Raw genomic sequence first — 15,740 nt, 5'->3', positions numbered from 1 at the left:
GGAGCATAGACACCAAGGAGTGTGCACACACCTGCTGGTCCTAGCAGAAGTGGGTCCTGCAGATTATCCCCAACAGGTCCAAAAGGCAAGTGTTCTGCCATTTAGTATCCCTGACCAGAAGCAAGGGGAGGAATCCCAATGCTCCTGTGGACCTTGCTTTCCTTTCTCCCTCTCCCAGATAAAGCTTTTTTGGGAGAAGTGGACCAGTTCTTCCAGTTGTCAGAAATCTTTGGAGGATCTTGTCTTCATCCCTTTGGTTGTCCCAGATGCATGAGGCATTTTAACATCCTTTTCTGTGGCCTGGGAAGATTCTTCTAACTTCCCATAGAGGGAGCATGCCTCTATTGCCATGCAGACTACTCTGCCAAACCTTTTCCTCAGGGTATCTGGCCACAGTACTCCCTTATTTAGAAAGTCTTTAGGAAGGGAAAATTGCTTCCATAAATGCAACAACTTCGGAGAGGGGAGAGAGTTTCAGATCAACTCTGCAAGCTCTTTCTGTTCAGACTGCTTGGAAGAAAACTTGGAAGTACAGGAAGCAGGAGGTAATGCAGCTGACACAGCCTCTATTAAGAAGGATGGAGGAAGAGCCTCATGGTGAGCTGACTGTCTCTCAGCAAACAGGAGTTGGACCCCAGCAATCTATGAGTAACCAGAACTACAGACCAGGGCTTCTCTTAAATGCTGTTTATAACTCAGACTAGAGCCCTTCAGCCATGTTAAGATGACACCAATGTTCAGGGTATGCTCATTTGGGTATCCCAAATGAAGGGGAAAGCAATTTAGTGTCACAGAGATATGCCCATAGAAAGGAAGCTGGCCTCCACAGAAACCTGGACTTCTTTGAAGAGAGGGAAAATCTTCTTTAAAGAAAGCTTAGGAGCTTCTGCTATTACATTGTTTAAGAAGAATGGAACAACCTAGGAGGCTTTTTAAGTACTCCTAACTCATATAACCTTATTAAATATAACATAGCAATATGATTTTATAGGTAGCGGGATAAAACAATTGTAACTACAAATATTTCTGAAATATTTTCTATTATGGTGTGTGCAGAATTATGGTTCTGTTGGCACTCGTGGGATATCCTATGTAAGTGCATGGTTACTCATTATTTCATAGGGTGACCAGACAGCAAGTGTGAAAAATCAGGACAGGGGTGGGGGATAACAAGCGCCTATATAAGACAAAGCCCCAAATATCGGGACTGTCCCTAAAAATCAGGACATCTGGTCACCTTATTATTTCACCACTTGTGAGTAAAAGAAAGAATCCAAACTATGTCTATAAGACCTTTATACGACTACATGGCATTTTATATTCTATAATTTTTATATTGTATTTTTATATTGTATTGTATTGTATATTGTATATTATTATATAAATTTTATATTTTATATTGTTTATATTATATTGTTATATTTTATATCCCCCTATGCAGATGTGAGGACATAAAACAAATGATCATAGCAATCTAAACAGATGTCATTATCAGCAGGATTTAAAGTATGCTGGATCATAAGGGGTCATAGACACAGGAAATTAAATTTCTAAAAAGTGAACCAGTTGCAGAGGTGCACTCTTTTAGTATCACCTTGGAGGAAAAGCCTTCTAGTTGGCTACTTTACCCACTTGTCTGCCTCCTGGGGAGAAGCAGCCAAACAGGGATGCTGCAAGAGGCAGACAGTTATTTCCCTTCCCCTCAAGAGCCCGCACCATTCATGGCGGTGGGGGAGGAGTGAGCAGAAAGATCGCACCCACTCAGAGCAGTTCACGGAGGGCAGTTCCACTCCCTCTTTCTCCACCCTCATAAGACCAATAAGACAGCTCCTCTGCTCCTTCCCCCTCTGCTCTCCCTCCGTGCAGCAGCAGCATCTGGCCTGGGAAGGCAGGGAAGGGTCTCCGTTGCAGTCTCCCTTCCCTTAGGCCTGTGGGAGGGGCTGAAGAATTCCAGGTGCTGCAAGAGGAGCAAAGGTGAGGCAGGGGGCAGAACTGATGTGGGCACTAAAGGGGATAGTAGAAATATGGGGGTAAAATTGACTTGGGGCATGGTGGGGGCAGAATTGCTGGCAGAAATGGGACAGAACAGATGTGAGGAGTGGGAGAAAAACTGATGTGAGGACAGGGGGATGCACAGATGTTGAGGTGATGACAGACTCAACATTTTTTTCAGACCACTCTAAGCACTGAGTAGTGCCTTCTACCAACTCCCAGAAGAGGGACAAGGATGGCCTTCAGTAAGTAAGCGAAAACATAAAAATTACCTGGTGCCTAAAAAGGTAAAAAAATCACAGTGAGGGGAAAAGTTTACACATTCTCCTTTCCAAACAGAATACTGAATATACATACTTGTCACTGTTGGCCAGTTGCCTGAACTCTTTCACAGTCATTGGCTTTTTCTGAATGTTGTATTGAGTGAAAAGCCCTGACTGACCAGTGACCATCTGCTGAATTGGAGCTGGAATCACTAAATCATCAATGTCGTTGTAATGTTTTCTCGGCTTCCACTCCTTGGGTGGGATCACCTGAAAAGTCAGAGCAGCAATACACAAATCAGCATAGCTACTGCTGATGTCAAAAATACTTTTGAAGTGGATGAAGAAACAAGTAAATCTAATACAGAAAACTTAGCAGATCTGACCGAAAGATTTAAAGATTTAATTAAGTTAAAAAATCTTGTTGTCCATGAACATTGTGTACCATCTAATTTAAACATAACCTCTTCAATATTTTTTAAAACTAAATAAAAGTATAGAGTTATTTGCTGAATGCCTCTCTCTATCTTCCTATCTGGGTTATTCAGTAAATCTTACAAAGTCTGATCTATACACAATTTTTATTCCAATTTAAACTATTTCATTTAGGGGCATGATTTTTTTTAAACCAAATTTGTTAAATTGGTACAACCCCTCATGTGGATGCAGATATATTGGGCTGTCTTAAACAGAGTTTATTCCCATAAATTTATGTAATAAAACTAAGTACAAAAACTGTGTGTATACAAGCTCCAATTGATTGTAAAGTTTTGGGTTTTTTTCATTTCAGGTTCCCCTGATTCACACCATCTGATTCCAAGTTCTGCTATGACTCTCAAGCATGCACCATGCTATTCACAGCCATCAGGAATTTTACAGAAACTGGAGTTCACCCAAATGGTCTCATTCAAGTTTCTTCTTTTAGGGTATTAGGTAGTTTTGAAAAGATGTTTTATATATTATTACATCCCAAATGGAAATCTCTCTACATTCCAAATATTGTCTATTTATCTTTTAATTCACTATTTTGCCAACAAGACATTTTTTAAAACACTGCAATACCTATTGTTCATGTAGAATTCTTTATATATAAACTTCATATATTTGTATTATTGTTATTATTTAAAGACTGAAGACATTTCCTCCTCTTTCCCCTCACTTTTAGTTTTGTCTTTTTATATGCTACAAACATTGGAAGTATTTGTTTAGTTTTTGTAAAAAGCACACAGCAAGTATGGCATTGTTCATTATTTCTATATATGTGCATTAGCATCAGCTAACAAAAATCTTGGATGAGTTTATAAGAGTTAATCTGTATTCCCTCTGATAGCAGGCTGTTTCTTCAAAATGCAAACATTTTAGGGTTATATATAAAAGTGGCTATTGCATTTTTGTTTATCTTTAAAACACCTTAGTGAGAGTATGGAATTTTAGAATGCATCTGAGACCTGAAGATCATTCATTGTCTCCAGATAACAACATGGTCAAATTTTAAACCTAACCCACTTGAACTGTACAAACCTAGAACATGTAGGAAATACAAATTTAGACAATCAAAGAAAATGTTTTTAGCAGATAACCATTTCCTGTTAAAGGCATAGTTAATATTTCTAATTAAAATGTAATAGTTTAATCCTGCACTTCCTACATGGTTAAAACTCACATTTTCTTTTCTTTTTTTTTAATTAATTATTATCATCATCATCTTTCATGTGACCTTTGGCCATCTAGGGACTGCAACATTGGGCCCAATGTTTCCTCTTCTTAAAGAAACAAGAGTGTTCAACTGTCTAGTCTTGTAGTTTCCATTAATGTTTTCACACAAGTCTTAACAAGTTACATGCACAAAATACACAAAACACTGCTTTGGAAGCAGAGAAGCCGTGCATTCAAAATGTATGCATAAAAATCAAGTACGTGCATAGAGATTTCCATTTTCATTACTATTAGGCATGAACTTGTAGGTTTGGCTCCACAACATGAATATTAAAAACCAGCATTTGCATTCTTTTGTTTAATTCAAGGTCAACAGTCTTTTGTTTTTAGCAATATGCAGCATGAAATATTTTTGTGAATAATATACAAAGTATCCTCCTTCAGCAAACTGGAGCACATTTATTGTTTAATTGTATTACAGTGGTGCTTAGCGAGCCCACCTGAGATTGGGACCTCACTGTGCTATGCGCTCTCCCTGTAGTGAGAGAGTCCCTGCTCTGAAGACTATCATCTAAATAGACATGACCGACAAAGGTTAGAGACAGGGAACAGAGACAAAAATTAAGTGACTTGCCTGAGATAAGTAGTTCAATGGCAGACCTGAGGACAGAACCTAAAAGTCTCTTGATTCTCAGTAAAGTACCCTTTCCACTAGGTCATGCAGCCTGCCTCCCCCCCAATCACAGCCCAAGAGCCTGTGGCCACAAGAAAAGGCTTTGGTGGCCGCATTTGAGAAACACTGGACTAAAACCAAGACAGTGCAACATTCAGGCTTTATTCCTCCTTCAGTATGTACTGTGCTCTCTCATCTAGCACTTCCTGAAAGCAGAGTTCTCATTCCTATATATAATTACAGTATGGCTCTCCTTTTTTGGGTAGCTATCTATCGTAACAGAGGTATACATTTAAGACTACATACTCCCCTCAATCTCCCATTGATTTTAACAATCAGTTTGCAAAAAGATCAAAGGTAGAATATGGCCTTTATTTAGTAATTAAACTTTTAGTTATCGTGTATTATTTCCTCACGAACTTATCACATTCAGCATCACTCACTGGAAAAAACAGGCTCACTGTTAGGATCATCACACTATCAGGCCTTTGTGTCTCTTCTTTTCACAGTTTCTCTCCCCCTCCCCTACCTTTTTCTCTCTCCTCCTTTAATCCCTCTGCATTTTCTTCCCTAAAGCAACTCACAGCTCCCCCTCTCTGTGAGCATCACTACCCTCCACTTCCTCATCGCATCTGATAAAATGATGAGCAATAATACAGTGCTGACATTTAAAGTGAAACATGCCGGATGTTTCATTAGACTGTCAGGAGATCCAGAAATAGAACACCTGCATAAGTGGGTCAAGGCAAAGGACCAAAAGTCCACATAGAGGAGAAAGAAATCCAGAGGGAGAATGCCTTTGAAAAAATTCTGTGAGTGGTTGAAAAACAGAAGCATGCTGGTCTACAGAATTTGTTAGGGGCCACAAGTACAAACGTGCAGGCTTTGGTATATGTGGGAGAAAAAAAAATTGATTTCAGTAAGGAGCACGCTTGATTCTGAAGTGTATGCTTGGACTAGAGTCTGCTCTCTAAGGAACAGAAAGTCCTTACGCCTGCTATGTTCTGGTAAAAGTCCAGTTTTACTGAACATGACTGAAGCAGCAAAAAGGTGGGATGTTACAAAGAGGAGATAGCTCTCCTCTTTGTTATTATGTTATAATATAATAACATTATAGTTATTATGATGTTTGATGTGATGTTATTTGTTAAGGCCAAAAAGGAGTTCTCCTCGTGATTAAGAATATTCTGTACAGCTTTCCCAAGAAATGGGCAAGACTATATGGGGCAGGTATGTTACAGGGTGTGCTGCCCCATTAGTGGGAGCTGTGCCTAATTACCTGACTCTCAGGCGATGGGTTTGAGCTTGGATTGATGGTAGGGTCAGGTGACTGGACATTGCATAAGGGTAGCTGAGGTTGGCTATCTATAAGCGGGAGTCTTCTCCCCCAAAGAGAGGAAAATCATGGGATGGCTCTCTGGAGAGGGCCTGATGTCCTGATAAAAGGGTAAAGAGGAGGGAGTAAAAAGTAAGCCCCACCTGCAGGAGATCCAGAAAAGAGCCAGGGTCAGAGAGGATGGGGTGTGGCATTGACTTTACTTAGCAGCCAGAGAAAAAGGCTTTGCTGGAGCTGTGTGCAGAGAGGGGGATGAGCAAAACCCTGAAGTGGGAATTAGGAGCTCAGGAGAGGCATAATGGACTGGTGAGCCTGGAGAAGAAGGCGAGGCGATTGTGTCTTTGAGTTCAACTGTTCGTTTATGTTAACGAACCGGACTCCAAAAAGGGAGAGTAATTCGAAAGCATAAGAGTTGGGGAGTTTTCTTTTCCTGGGGAAAAAAGGAAGGAAGGAAACTGAGGCAGCAGTAGGATCTCACTGGATAAGGTAAGAGCCTATTTTAGGGGATGGGGAAGAACAAGCGGATTGTCTCTCATGCTGCTGCCGCCCTTCTTCCTCCCTGCATCTGACTCTACATGAAGCCCTCGCGGCATCCAGCAGCCATTCTGCTGTGGTTGCTGGCCTGCCCTAGAAGGGAGATATAGTCAAAAAAATTGTTCCTAAGATACTGTGGGTCTGATCAATCACTACCTCTTGGTAGTGGGAAGGATTTTTCCCTTGGGGGCAAGAATGACCAGGCATCTGGGATGGGGAGGGGAATTCACATTCATCATAGCATCCCATTCCCAGAGGTGCAGTTTTGAGTTAATAAGAGTAAGAACAGGAAGTTACAGCTGTATATATGTAAGTGGATTGTAATGATAAGTGCAAGGTATATGGGGCGAGTTGAACAGGTAGTTCTCCTACATAGTAGACAGTCTCAACCGCAAAGGGTAGTTTGCTTACAGATGGTCCTAGCACATCACTTAACTCTCATTAGAGGCTCCAAGTAGCTGCATGTGTACCACAGGGCCAGACCTCAGGACTTGGCCTCAGCTGGCATGCAAAATCTAGTGAGGATAGCTAGTGGCAGCAACCACAAGTGAAGGGTACATCTGGCTCTCTGAGTAGACAGAGGCAGCGGGGCCAAATGTGAGTGGAGCTACGGCCTTGTGTGGCAGTCACAACATCACTCAGCTTGGGAAAACTCTCAAATAGGTGAGTCTAGAGCAAACCGCCTCTTTGAACTCCCCTTCTCTGGATGACCCTGAATGAAATGTTCAGCTTCAACCAGCAGAGGGCTTTGGAGGTCAAAGCAGGACAGTCAAACCTGGGACTGCTGGGAAGCCTGGAGTTGTTACTTGCAGTGTTCCCAAAAAATCCTTTGATTTTTATAAGCTGGTGTTACAATTAGTGGTAGCAGCTTCAAGATGGCAAAAACACGTTTGCCTAAAGTTTCTTCTCAGTGGTCATGCAGATGAAACTGGAATCTGTGAGTACTTGATAGACTTTGAGCTGCTGCTCTCTGTGAATGAGTGGACTGATGAGAAAGCATCACAGAACATAGCAGTGTTTTTGAATGATGATGCCAAAGCTTTTTACCAGAAGCTTCCCAGTGTGAATCATGGATCTTACAGACAATTACACAAATACTTATATGACTTCTAGGAGAAATCTGTTTTTGAAATACTGGAGGGAATGACAAGATTGGAGTAAGAGGAAGGGGAACCCCTGCATACTTTATTTGCATTGAGGAGCCTGTTTAATAGGCTTTCCCTGCCCCCTCACAGTCTGAGAGATAGCTTGAGTAAAGCAGAACCATCCGCAGTGAATCTGGAACTGGCAAAGCAGAGAGGGACCTATGTCCAGTGACAGAACATGAGAGAATCCTGTGTGAAAAGTCAGTTTATAAACAGAGGAACTTCATAACCCGCTGGTGAAGGAAGATAACATACTGGATAAATGTATGGACCAGATTATGTGCAGAGAGTTACAAATGTGGAAGCAGAAGCTGGGATCTCCTTAAAGGTATCAGCTATTAATTCTCAGACCGAGGGTGATTCCTTTATAACAAATGCTATGCTTCAAGAAATGCTTGCTAGTGAAGTTCCTAGTGCAAGATATTTGCAGAAGTTCCATGAGTCAAATAAGAGCAACAGTCTCCCAAGTAGTTCGCATATGACATTTGCGGGTAATGAGGAGGCAAAGCTCATGGGAGACAGAATTGCCCAAGCAGAGGGAAGCCACACCAGGGATACCAGAAGTTGCTGACAGAAGCATCCATAGAAGACAATGGAAGGAAGTAATTAAAACAGCTATTCTTACAGTATGCTGGTGGGTTCTCCAAGAATAATGGGAGGCTTGGGAGATATGATCAGATTAAGGAAGGGACTGTTCCTGTGAGGCAAATCCTAAAGAATGCTAAATTGCATGCTGGAGGATGTCCTGCTTGGACCATCTATATCACCTTGAGATTCCCAATTATAATCATGAAAAAGCCCAATGGAGACTTAAGAATATGTATTGAATACAAGAGACATAACTAAAGAGTTCAAGATCGCTACCCACTTCTCCACATAGACACTGTGAGTACTGGAATGTCTGGTTATTGTGGAGGCCATTTGGGCCAATCATCCATATTTACTAGGTTCAGAATTCATATAGTACACCATAAACATGGAAAGAAATATATGGCTGTGGATGCTCAAAGCTGGATGAGGACAGTGAGAACAGACTCAGACTGATTGTGTGATGACATCTGGCAAGAACAGTCTAAGGACCCTGAGTTATTCTGGTGTGCTAAAAGATCTACCAAATGAGATGCAGACTGGAGAGGTTCAAAGCAATTCAGGAACAATTATCCATTGATCCAGCTACCCACTTGCTGGTGTATGATTTTCCAGGTCTGTCAGGGTTGTCTTGTCAGCAAGCTTGCAGAGAGCAGTACTGGAGTGTCTTCACGACATCAAAGCAGCAGGCTGCCTGGGGTGTGAAAAGACTCTGAACCAGTTATTCAACAGATTTTTTTTTTTTTGGCTGCAGATGTTAAGGATTTGGTACTTTCCTGGCTTACCTGTGACAGGCAAGCATCGGCAAGGAGAGGCAGAATTCCTTTTAGGGGATATGCCCCAATCTAGTAAGCCCTGGGAATTCATAATGATGGTCTTAGAAGGACCACAACCAGAAACACCAGTTGAAATCGATATTTGCTGATAGCGTATGACACCATGTAAAAGTATGTGGTGGCAGAGCCACTAAAAGATAAAAGGCCTGAGGCAGTCACAACTGCATTAATAAAACACATAATGTTTCAGATTGCCTGCTGTCCCCACCCCAACCCGTCAGCTGCCTTTCAATGATCAGGGAAGGCATTTCACCCACTGTTATTACATGAGGTTTGCTGACAACTCCAGATAACATACCTAAAGTGAGGTCTGGTGTTGCCTGCCCTGCAGGTAATGGAAGAATGGAGTGAGTAAACAGCACCATTGGTTCCATGCTCATACTCTTACTGAAGACCAATGAGACTAGGATATACAGACACTTCTTGTCTTTGCATACACCACCAGCTGACACTCAGCTATTCACCACTCTCTCTCTCAGATTATTTTTGGACTCGCAAAACCATGCTTGCATATGACTTGATGTTCAGCAAGAAACAGCAAGGCCTCCTGCACCTACACAGGCAGAGTCTTATACCAGTGACTTGAGCACACAGCATTTCAGAAGGTGGAGGAATGGATAAGCCAGAAGGAAGGTGCCAGGAAAAAGTTCCCATATGCCCATCCAGGAAGAAAAAACATGTGGCTATGCACCAGGAAAAATCAGCCAGGAAAAAAACCCCTCAAATGTCCTCCTTTTCAGGACAATCTTACACAATACTTAAGAAAATAAACAGTTTATCCTTGCTGATACACAATGTGAAAGCTTACCCCTTTGTAGTACACGGAGAATTGAGGCAGAATTTATTGAAAGAAAGGGGAGGGCAAACACTGAGGTTATTCAACAACCTCAGAGGAGGATTTAAAAATTCACCAGCAGATTTCTATAACTTGTAATGGGAAACTGGTTGTGGAGGAGTAGGTCCTCACGACTTCACCACATTGCAGTCTTCAAAGGACTATCTACACCCACCAGATATGCCTAACCTGGAGAACATGAACCCTATACTTGCTGATAATCTCTAGATTAATTTACAAGTGGCATCTCCATGACTGAATACAGGACTCAAGGAGGCAGCCTAACAGGGAAACCTGTCAGGATGGCAGACTACCTGGATTCCTAGGAGTTACAATGATGATAAAATTTTAGTTGTTGTTTTCAAACTCCTATTAAACCAAAAGAGGGAAAGTTGTCATGATCAGTGCAGACAGCACCTTCACCAACAGATGGTGCTGAATCTTTATTTTATTGTGGTTATTTGTTCTGATATTATGTTAACCTGGTTTGAGGGACCTAGAAGGAAGTTAAATACTGCCTGCGTGTGCTGATGTTCTTACTTGCAATATTCCAATAAATCCTTCAATTTCTATAAGCGAGTATTACAGGAGTTTGTAATTTTGTCACAATTTATGGCTAGAGCCTCAAAAGGGCCAGTTTGCAGGAATTAGAGAGACCTGGGAGGTGACTGATGGACCCTAATAGCCTACAGGAAGAAGGGGAGACCTTAAGTCTTCATATTCTCAAATATCCTTCAAGTGTACCTTTTATTCCTTCTTGTGGGGAAGGGTGAGAATATTTGAAATCTGGACGTTAAGCTGAAGGGGGCCAACCCTGAATATTGGTTATTCGGAAGGCTCTACCAAATTCATGGCCATAAAAAACATGTCATGGACCGTGAAATCTGGCCTTTTGTGTGCTTTTACCCTTACTATACAGATTTCACAGGGGAGACCAGTGTTTCTCAAACTGGGGGTCCTGACTCAAAAGGGAGTTGCAGGAAGGTCGCAAGGTTGTTTTAGGTTAATAGTATTGCCGTCCTTACTTCCGCACTGCTTTCAGAGCTGGGTGGCTGGAGAGCGGCAGCTGTTGGCCAGGAGCGACAGCTCTGAAGGCGGCGCCTCGCCAGCAGCAGCACAGATATAAGGATGGCCTGGTATGGTATTGCCACCCTTACTTCTGCGCTGCCTTTAGAACTGGGCGGCCGGAGAGTGGCAGCTGCTGACTGAGGACCCAAGCTCTCCAGGCAGCAGCGCAGAAGTAAGGGTGGCAATACCATACCATGCCATCCTTATTTCTTCACTACTGCTGGCAGCAGCTCTGGAATGACATACAAAGAGAGATTTGAGGTGTGTTCAAAAAACTCTGGAGACTATCAGATGAACAAAGTTGAGCTGGAAAATGTATCCTTATAACTTACTTTAAATGGGGGAGAGAAGGCAAGAGAGTGCATGCCTGCATATGTGCGCAAGGGAGGAGTGACATGCAAGAGTGGAAAAGCCAGGGAACATAATGTACTTCCACTTCATCCTACGTGTATTGTTTTCTGTAAGTAAATTGCAGTAGGGTTGTCTTGCCAACAAACAATTGAGGTACAAACACACCCTTGGAACATTAAACTTCAAATGAACTAATTTACAGCGTGCAAATCACTGACTAGTGTTACCATCAGAGAAAATCCTACTCCCATGGGAGGCAACAAGAGTTTTTCCAATGACTTCAACAGAATCAAGATCAGACCCCCCTCCCAAATACCATTAGCAGGTACCTGATAATCTTTATATTAAGATTGCAGGACCGTTTCCATTCTAATCCATTCTTTACTCATATGCATAACGTTGTTAAACCACCCCTTTGGATCTGAAATTCTCTATGCTTAGTATCTGTTCCATTATTGAGCAAACTAATAATAATATCTAGCACTTGTATGGTTTCAGAGTAGCAGCCGTATTAGTCTGTATTCGAAAAAAGAAAAGGAGTACTTGTAGCATCTCTAAGGTGCCACAAGTACTCCTTTTCTTTTTAGCACTTGTACTGCACTCTTCATGAGTAGATCTCCAAATGCTTCACAATCTTTTTAATGTATTTATCCTCATAATATCTCTGTGAGGTAAGGAAATATTATTATCCCCATTTTTACAGATAGGGAACTGGGGCACACAGATGGACTAAATGACTTGCCCAAAATCACACAGGAGCTGGGAAATTGAACAGGTCTCCCAAAGTCTAAGATAGTGCCCCAATCACTAAACCATCCTTTCTCTCAAAACAGTTCAAACATTTCTATGTGAAAAGAGAGTGAGGAAAAAAATGCACTTTCCCCCATAATAAGTGTAAGTGGCTGAAGTTTGAAAATGGCACTTTGGCATGGAGACATTCCTTGCTGAGGGAAGGAATAAATGGCCTTCTGTGGAAGGGAACTGGTTTTGACTTGTATTTTTAAATAAATTTCAAAAGAGTCTTGCTTGACAATTTAGAAGTTTTAACAGCTTACACAGTGTGTGTGGGGGGGTAGGGGGGGCCTGAAGCCTATCTGCTTCTCTCCCAATCCCTGCAAACAACTGTAGCTCTGAACCACAAACTGGCATTTAAATTAGATAGCAATGTGGACTCCCTACCCATGTTCAATCTTTCTGTGTAATGACACTCTGCAACTACGCTTCATTACATCATGGCAAATAAGAGAAACAACTGTGACAACTCAGTGCCCAACTCCTGCCCCTCCACCTTATTCATCATCTTTGTACCCACATATGCACTTTAGGCTAATGTAAAAACTAGAGGATACAGTATACACACACCCTCTAACCTGTACCATACTCTTCAAGATATTGATATTCTACCTGGATACCATTTATATGTTGATATAATGCTTTGGTACATTCAGAAGCTGGGGGAAAAAAAAGCCAAGTCTTATTTTTAAATCATTATACACATTAAAAAAAGATTACATAGATTTTTTTTTAAATTATATTGCTGTGGGCCAAGCTCCTTCAACACCAAAACAGTGTTCACAGACAAGTTACAAATCTATGAAATAGGGCATCTTAATAAATACATTGACTGTCATTTGAGAATGAGTGACAGTCACAGCATGCTACATTTTACGGTATTTATGTAGTTTTTGCCTTCCAGACAAAGAGTGAATATTCAGATCAGATATATTTAATGTTGGTAAATAAAAGTGACACACTTGCAAACCACATCCTATTATTACTGAGTACATCAACTCACCAGCCAGAGCCACTGTGAGGATTTCAGTGTGCGCTCCCACAGTTAATTGTAACCATCACCATGTATGAGCTGTACACAGATTGTCTCTCTTGGAGCACCATCTTACCCAGCCAGCTAGGCCTGAACTACTATTTGGCTGCACCCAGAATCTATGAGTCCTTATACTCCCTTCTCTGGTACTCAGACTGGTACTGTCAATTTGTGAGGAGTTTTATTCATGAGCATGTTCTCATCAGTCCAGCCTCAGGCATATTGAGATTCCATGAGGGGGTATTCTTTCCTTATATGTCCTTGCTGCCCACAGGAGTTAACAGGTCACTGTGCTGGCCTCAGGGGCATCTTTCTTTGTTGGAGGTAGATTGGTCACAATATGGCACTAGAATCTCCCTGAGGAACCTGTTTCAGATGACTGATGTATAGGACAGATGCTCACCCTATTCCTATCCCATTGTTCTCCCAGGGCTGCCCCTGACTGAGCAGGCAGCTTGGCACTCCTGGAGGGAACTTCTAAATGTGGTTCCTCACAAGCAGGTGTTACAGCTTAGTGTCCATATCTCATGCCTCCCTTTAATCAGTCAGATGGGACCTAAAACCCATCTTGAACAATATTAACATACAGGTGAGCTGGTCTATTTCCAGTTATGAATTTGTCAGTGCTCAGCTGATGCCTACAGCCTTGGCAAGATTTGAAACCTGGTTTACCAGTGTCAAAGATGCATTTCTTCATTGATATCTAAATAGTCTAGATAGCAGCTTTCTCTTGCTTGTTGTCCTTGGCCCTTTCTTAGTCCTGGTTGTGATAGACTGACTGACTGCCCCATCAAATACAGTGCCAATATCAAAGCCCAGTGCTTGGGGACCACTGAGAGACTAGTGCTATCCCCTCACAGATGGCCAGAAATGCCATCTGGTCCAGATTCATCCACCAGTCCAAGGATGCTAGAACCTAAACAGATGCATGAACAAGCATGTCCAGAAGCTGTCTGTTTCGTCAACAGACAAACTTCAACCAGCTTTGTATGCATCTAAGATGAAGTCTGGCAGGCTGAATCACATATGTGTTGGATGCTGTGTGTCCCAACAGCCTCAAATTAGCCCTCACTGCTGTCTTGAGGTTGGTTTTTAGTCTTGTGCAGAGGTTCAAAATGGACCAGAACTTTTCTTGAAGCAGGTAGGTTGTTGCAGTCATAAAATCAAGAATGGTCCCAATGAACTTGATTTTTTGCATTGGTGACAAAATCTACTGCTCTGTTTTATTTTTAGAGCCAGCTGAGCAAATAGGGTTGAGTCTGGTGGATGTGGTCCATCACCTGTTGGTTGAACTGGCCCCAAACCAGAAGCAAGAGACACCACCCTGAATTTTATCTTCCTGATAAAAGTGCTTAACTTCCTTAAGCCCAAGACAGGTCTCCCTCTGGGTATGATGAAATATCAGGAGTAGAACTCCCTTCTCCTGTGCAGTAAAGGGACCTCCTCTCTAGCTCCAAGATTTAAAAGATACTGTACCTCCTGAAGCAGTATGGTCTTAGGAAAGAAGTTTCTGAACAAGGACAGTGAAGATGGGTAGGGTAGGGCAAGGACTAGAGTTGAATGCTGCAACCCAGTTTCAGTGTCAAACTCACTGGACTATAGTTATGGAGACACTGAGGAAGTGGAACAGCTGGTTGCCAAAGAGGGGGCATGTGGCAGGGCAGGGGTAAAACCCCCTTTAAAGCCCTGCCAAAATGCTGGCTGCAGACAGCTCTCTGGTCAAAAGGCCAGGTAGAGAGACATGCCAGGGAGCCCAGCTGTAAGCCCTAATGAAGGCTAGCTCAGAGCAACAAGCTGGGCCGAGTGGGAGCAGCTGTGCTAAAGACTGGGAGGGCTATAAAAGCCCTGGGAAAACTTCAGAGAGAGGGTGGCCTGGGAGGAGACAGGAGGGCTGTTTCTCTGTCTCCTTACCTACTGGAAGGAACCTCAAGGGCCAGAAGACCCTGGGAGGGGTCTGTGGTGTGATTGTTGTTGGGGGAATTGGGACTGCACAAGAACTCTGTAAATAGAAGACACAAAGGTGAAACCACTGAAGAAGGTGGTGGGACTCTTTATTATACCAGCCTAAACAAAGGGTGCAGTCATAAAAGTGGGAGTGCCGGCACAGACCCGGTAACAGGGCACAAGATGGACAGATCCTCAACGATTGCCACTCTGCTCTTGACAAACCCATCAAAACTGCTGCTCTGAAGTACAGAGACCTGGATGGCAAGAACCCACAGAGGGTATAGGTGAAAACATCTCTTCGGAAACTCAGCAGCTGGTGCCATATATGTGCATTTGAGGCCTATAATGACTTCTTCTTGGGGTTGGGGGACATCCTCGGGAACAAAGTGTTGCTCTGGAGTCTTCAAGTGAGTGTAATGTCTCATCCATTTTGTCTGTGAATAAGTTGCAGCCCTTAAATGGCAAGTCTTCCACCATGTTTTGTGCCTCCCTTGAGATGCCAGACGCTGGTGGCAGAATAATTTACCACATAGTGATGACTGTTGCAATCAACCTGGAGCTGTATCCACCAAGTCAAGAGCTGCCATAAAGAAATGCCAACAACCAGGAGGCCCTCTATAACTAGGGAGTTAAACACATTTCTCTAGTCCTGAGGAACCTTTTGTGAGAATTTTGCCCTGGAGTCCAAATT

At 42.4% G+C, this 15,740-nt stretch overlaps 1 protein-coding gene across 15 annotated transcripts in view; it reads right to left on the bottom strand.

Annotated features, from left to right (window-relative positions):
* Positions 1–15,740, bottom strand: part of KDM4C (lysine demethylase 4C) — a 475,753-nt gene that overhangs the window by 418,736 nt on the left and 41,277 nt on the right. For 13 of the 15 annotated variants that reach the window (XR_012668619.1, XR_012668620.1, XM_075128780.1 and 10 more), the window contains one exon: positions 2,350–2,525. The exons of the other annotated variants lie outside the window; for them this stretch is intronic. Coding sequence is in view for 11 of the 13 variants with exons in the window: in XM_075128780.1 (XP_074984881.1) it covers positions 2,350–2,525 (176 nt within the window). In the remaining 2 variants the exon portion in view is untranslated. The remainder of the gene's footprint in view (positions 1–2,349; positions 2,526–15,740) is intronic. 15 annotated transcript variants of the gene reach the window in all.

The sequence above is a fragment of the Caretta caretta genome, chromosome 5 (genome assembly GCF_965140235.1).
Source record: "Caretta caretta isolate rCarCar2 chromosome 5, rCarCar1.hap1, whole genome shotgun sequence".
Classification (NCBI taxonomy): Eukaryota; Metazoa; Chordata; order Testudines; family Cheloniidae; genus Caretta; species Caretta caretta.
This window is presented reverse-complemented; position numbering and strand designations above follow the sequence as displayed.